A 4946-nucleotide genomic window follows, 5' to 3' on the forward strand; every position below is an offset into this window, starting at 1 on the left:
AATCAACGAATTAGAGAACGTCGGAAAGGACTAAGGATAGAAATAAAGAGAGATGAGAAACAAATAAAGGACGAGTGATAGAGATTGGACCGAGAAAAGGAGGAAGCTTGGTTAGAATTGTGGGACAGATGCTACGGGCTATAGCGCCGACTACGGACATGTTTGGCAGCAAGGGAAACGAAGGAGATTAGAGAGACTAGAATCCCCTCGCTAGCCTCTCCGTTTCCCCTGCTGAGTGAGACGTCTAATCTTACCGCTATAGAGCAGGGGCGTGACCCTAGAGTATGAAAGATGGAGTTAGTTTCCAAACGTAATTTTATAAGAACCGGCATGGCCTTGTCTCGTCGTCGCCTGTGAGCCTGCGTGCCCAAAATGTGAGTATGCGAGCGACACGGCAGCGGCACTGATCAATGCAATGCCACGTGCGCTTTGACATTTTGACAGGGTTGCGCTCGCGCGCGATACATACAGACAGATCAGCCCGGGTACCGTAGCCGGCCGTCCCGGCGTAAATTGACCTTGGCGATGGACGCTCCGTCCGCGCCGTGACAGGCGGACAGATGGAACAAGCCCTTCCCGCCGTGGCAGGCCAGGACAACGGCTAACCCGCACCGTCCCGGCGACCTTTGCCGCTAGCTGGGCGCTCGTTCGTGCCGTGACAGGCGGAGAAATGGAACAAGCAGTCCGCTCGAGGCGCCATCCGACTGGCGGCACCTGCATGCAGTTTGAAACTCGCAATGTCAACAACACCTCAATCTGGAGAGCACTGAGTGATATTTGTACATGCACGGTTAGCCGCCATCGGCAGAAACGGGACCCCATAACAAAAATAAGTAGCGCCTGTTTAATTTGTTTCCGTTAACCTAAATAGAGAGTTGAGTTCAGGAACTAAAATCCAGTCCCTAATATTTTTAGTTTCAGAGATTAAATAAAGGTTATTAAGGGCCTCTTCGGTTCCCTAGCCGGATTGTTTGTGTAATTTGTGCAAGTTTTGATCAACTGGACATCATTTGACTAGTATGTTTTTTTAAAGTTTACCAACAAGAGAGCTGATTGTTATATTAAAAAGGGAAGCCATGACATGCACTATATAGAGATAAATAAAAAAAATAGCCGCCACAACTAAAAGATTCTACGAGCAAAAAAAAACACTGTAGTAGTCGTTTAAGGTGCTTTCAGTCATATTTATGAAACGTTCGCACGTATCAACCGGAGGTATCAGTGATTTCGGTCATATGCCTAACAAATGTTTCTTTGTCCTTCATATGCCTAACAAAATATTTACAAAATGCATCCTTCCTTGTCCTTGAGCCGAATACTCACCGTCTCCTTTGACCTCGGCCCCAACCGGCCCTAGCAGTAGCAGCCTAGCCTTTTCCCCCCTTCCCTTTTTAATTCCTCCTTGACGCCCTAACCGGCTACGCACAAACAACGCCTCCAACGCGAGCTGCGAAAGAAGAGCAGGGGCAGGCCAAAACCAAGCGAAACACCAGCTGCGTCTGCGTGCACCACCCCCTCTACGGACCCACCCACCCGGAGCGAAGGGGAGACAGCAGCAGCAGCAGAAGCCGCGCGCGTGCAAACTGCAATGGGCAACAGCATCGGCGGGCGGCGCAAGGGCGCCAAGGTGATGCAGCTGGACGGCACGGCGTTCCGCGTGAAGCCGCCGGCGTCCGCGGGCACGGTGCTGCGCGACCACCCGGGGTTCCAGCTGCTCGAGTCGGAGGAGGTGAAGCTGCTGGGCGTCCGCGCCCGGCCGCTGGCGCACGACGCGCAGCTCCGCCCGGGCCGCCTCTACTTCCTCGTCGCGCTGCCCCGGCCGGCCGCCCCGCCGCGCCGCGCCTGGTCCGGCGCGCTCCACGTCGGCGCGCGGGAGCGGCTCGAGTCGCTCATGCTCACGCGCCGCTCCACCTCCGACCTCTCCCTCGCCGCCTCCGCGGGCACGGCGCCGCCGTCCCCGCTCTCCACGGCCTCCGAGGGCGGCGGGCCCGTCCGCCTCCGGATGCGCCTGCCCAAGGCGGAGGTCGACAGGCTCATGGCCGAGAGCCGCGACGCCGCCGACGCCGCTGCCAGGATCATGCAGCTCTGCGCCGCCGCCACGCCCGACCGGACCCCGCGGTTCGTGCCCACTCCGGACTGGGGCGCTGGCGCCGCCGCCGCCGCGTTCCCGCAGACGCCCGACCGGAGCCCCAGGTTCGCGGCGACGCCCGACTGGGGCACTGGGTTCATGATGCCGCCGGGCGCTGCGGCTGCGCCGACGACGCCGGAGAGGTGGCCCGCGCTGCCCCGCACTCCGGAGTACGCGTCGCCGGGCGTCAAGGCTAGCCGGAAAGAGGTAACGCACCGCGCCACGCCCTCGATCCCTCCTCGCAGATTACTGTTGTGGAACGTACAATTCCTAGATTGCACAGGCATCTCGCCATTCGCCTCTGTTCTTATTTTTTTTAAAAAAAATAGTTTATAATTATGAGAAAAAAAAAACAATGTCAATGTAAAAGGACATACGGAATATGCTTATCCCAACCCTGAGCTTCGAAATTTTGTCTAATAGACCTAGAATTTATAGACGTAGACATAGATGAGCCAACAAATCACAAGAGTCAATGGGTATTTTTAGGGAGTGTAGGCAATGATGAGGTAAGCAAAATTTTTAAAAATAGCAGAACACTGCAGCCGTTGAAAAAATCAATAATATTCAGTTTACTCAGTAACAGTCAAATGGTACCGTATGTACTGTGCGTGGAGTATAGATTGTGCAAGTAGCCGAGACGAAAGCGAGCGAAATAGGGATCACTTGTCTGAAACCACTCGGATACCTTACGTGTCCTTTCGGGCACCGGCCTGTGTTTTCGCTTTTCGGGAGTGCGTCCATCCAATACGCTGGCCATAGGCTATGACCAGCAGAACGAGCACTGCTGTTTCTAGAATAATAGAGTGAGATTTAAAATAGAAGATGAATATAAGTAATTGTTGATATAGTCTGTTAAGCGATGGGCCTATTCCATGTCACTGCTGTGCTAGCTAGCCTAGAGACTAAGATCACGTTTGGTTTCTTTAGTCCAGAAACTAAAATTTAGTTACGGAGACTAAAGTTTAGTCCCTACCCTATTTAGTTTTAGGGGCTAAAACTATTCAAAAACATTAAGGGGGTGTTTGGTTCTGTGGACTAAAGTTTAGCCCGGGTCACATTAAGCGTTTGACTTTCAAATAGGAGTATGAAATATAGACCCAACCAACTATACTAGATTTGTCTCACTTTTTAATCTTCGGTTGAGAAATTAGTTTTATAATCCGACTACATTTAATACCCCGAACGGAGGTTCAAACATTCGATGTGATAGGGGCTAAATTTTAGCAGGGGCAAACCAAACACTCCCTAAATAAATTATAAGAGGACTAAAATACCTTTTAACATTTTACAGCCATTAGTGTAACTAAAATAAAGAAGTGGCAAAAGGTGGAATTTATATGGTTTAGTTCCTTTTAGTCATCTCTTGTGAGACTAGAGACTAAAACATTTTAGTCCCAGTTTTAGTTTCACCCTTTGATAATTTAGGGACTAAATGGAGGGACTAATCTTTAGTCTCTCCAACCAAACAGGGTCTAACTACTGGATGACAAAGGTTGCAAACCTTGCTTTCCAAACTTTTTTCACTGTGTTGTGGCCAACACAAGCTGTGGAGAACAAATACATATCCCGGCGGAGGTGGTCACCTCACTAAAGACCTCATGGCCGCCATGAAGAAAAAGAAAAAGAAAAAGCGAGAGGCGGTGAGCACTTGAGCAGACGGTTTGATGCCGTTCCTGGCAGGCCAGTGGGGCGCCGCATTGTTCGTTGTGGTGGCGGCTGCGGTGACGAAGCAAAATACAGTTGCTTGTCGCTCTCTCGTACTCGAGTATGCATGCATATCGGTAGTTGAATTCTGTGTTTGAGTTTGTCTTCGCGGGTTCTTGCTTCTTGGTGGTCGTAGTCGGAGTTCGTCGATTTTGTGTTACGGAACCAAATAAAGGCATTTCAATTCAGTAGAAACTCCCTCTTCAATATAATTCTTCTGTGGTGGCAAAGGCAATCAAACGCAGTGGGAGTCGTCGTCTCCCGGCCGCCTTCAGTTAACAGTTATTACGGACCAAACCGGAGAAGGAGAACGTTTTGAGGGTCACAACGCTGCAAGTCGCTCGTCTTGCGTTGCGTCCACAAGCTCTTCACCACGCCCAAGCGTACGCTCAAAGTCAAATCGACAGCAGCTTACTAGTATAGGCAATTAAAACAGCCTAGCAGCGCTTAGTACTAGTAACAAGCAGCACGGTTGGCCGTTGCGTTGCGTGGCGCTGTCTCGTGATCTCACTGCAATTATAACCTCATCTTTATCACCGATCCCTTTCCGCCTTCGCTTGCTCATTATCTCTTTTTTTTTCTCTCTCTTTTTTTTTCTTTAGCTGAATGAAAGCGCTCGACCGTTCTTGAGCCGCGCATTATCGGTGGCTTCTGTCACGCGGTTTACTACCTTGCTTGTTTTCCCCGGCACTGGTTTAGTTTTGGGCGCGTCATTATCCCCCCTCTAAATAATGAGCGTCGTGCAGGCTGGTTTTGCTGACGGTTTCTGAATTTTTATGCCCTGTGTGGTTGGCTGTGGCTGTTGCAGAAGCGAACGCGGTTCGTGGCGCTGCCAGATGAGATAATCGCGTGACCTTTTTCTCTCTTCCTCTGCCGCCGGAGATGAAAGGACGACAGGGCGGCCGCGCGCGGTTGCTCGAAACATGTCAGAGAGCCAGAAGGTGTAGACTGGTCCGCAGGGTCCCGTGGTCGGTCGGTCGTTTTCCTCGGCTGCGGGCTGGGGGAAAGACCACCTGCTGCCGGTCGCCGGTGGCGGAAGCTGCAGCTTCCTTCCTGTCCTGTCCTGTCTTGGTCTTGCCTCCGGCGACGGGGACTGGAGCTTCGTCTAATT

The 4946-nt window shown here is 51.7% G+C and overlaps 1 protein-coding gene across 1 annotated transcript; it reads left to right on the forward strand.

Annotated features, from left to right (window-relative positions):
- Nucleotides 1-1441: 1441 nt before the first annotated feature.
- On the forward strand, nt 1442-4730 carry LOC100501575 (uncharacterized). Its single transcript, NM_001196266.1, has 2 exons — nt 1442-2335; nt 4644-4730. The coding sequence occupies exons 1-2, from the start codon at nt 1589-1591 to the stop codon at nt 4686-4688; spliced, it is 792 nt and encodes a 263-aa protein (NP_001183195.1). The 5' UTR covers nt 1442-1588; the 3' UTR covers nt 4689-4730.
- The last annotated feature ends 216 nt before the right edge of the window (nt 4731-4946 follow it).

Source organism: Zea mays, chromosome 6 (assembly GCF_902167145.1).
Source record: "Zea mays cultivar B73 chromosome 6, Zm-B73-REFERENCE-NAM-5.0, whole genome shotgun sequence".
Lineage (NCBI taxonomy): Eukaryota > Viridiplantae > Streptophyta > Magnoliopsida > Poales > Poaceae > Zea > Zea mays.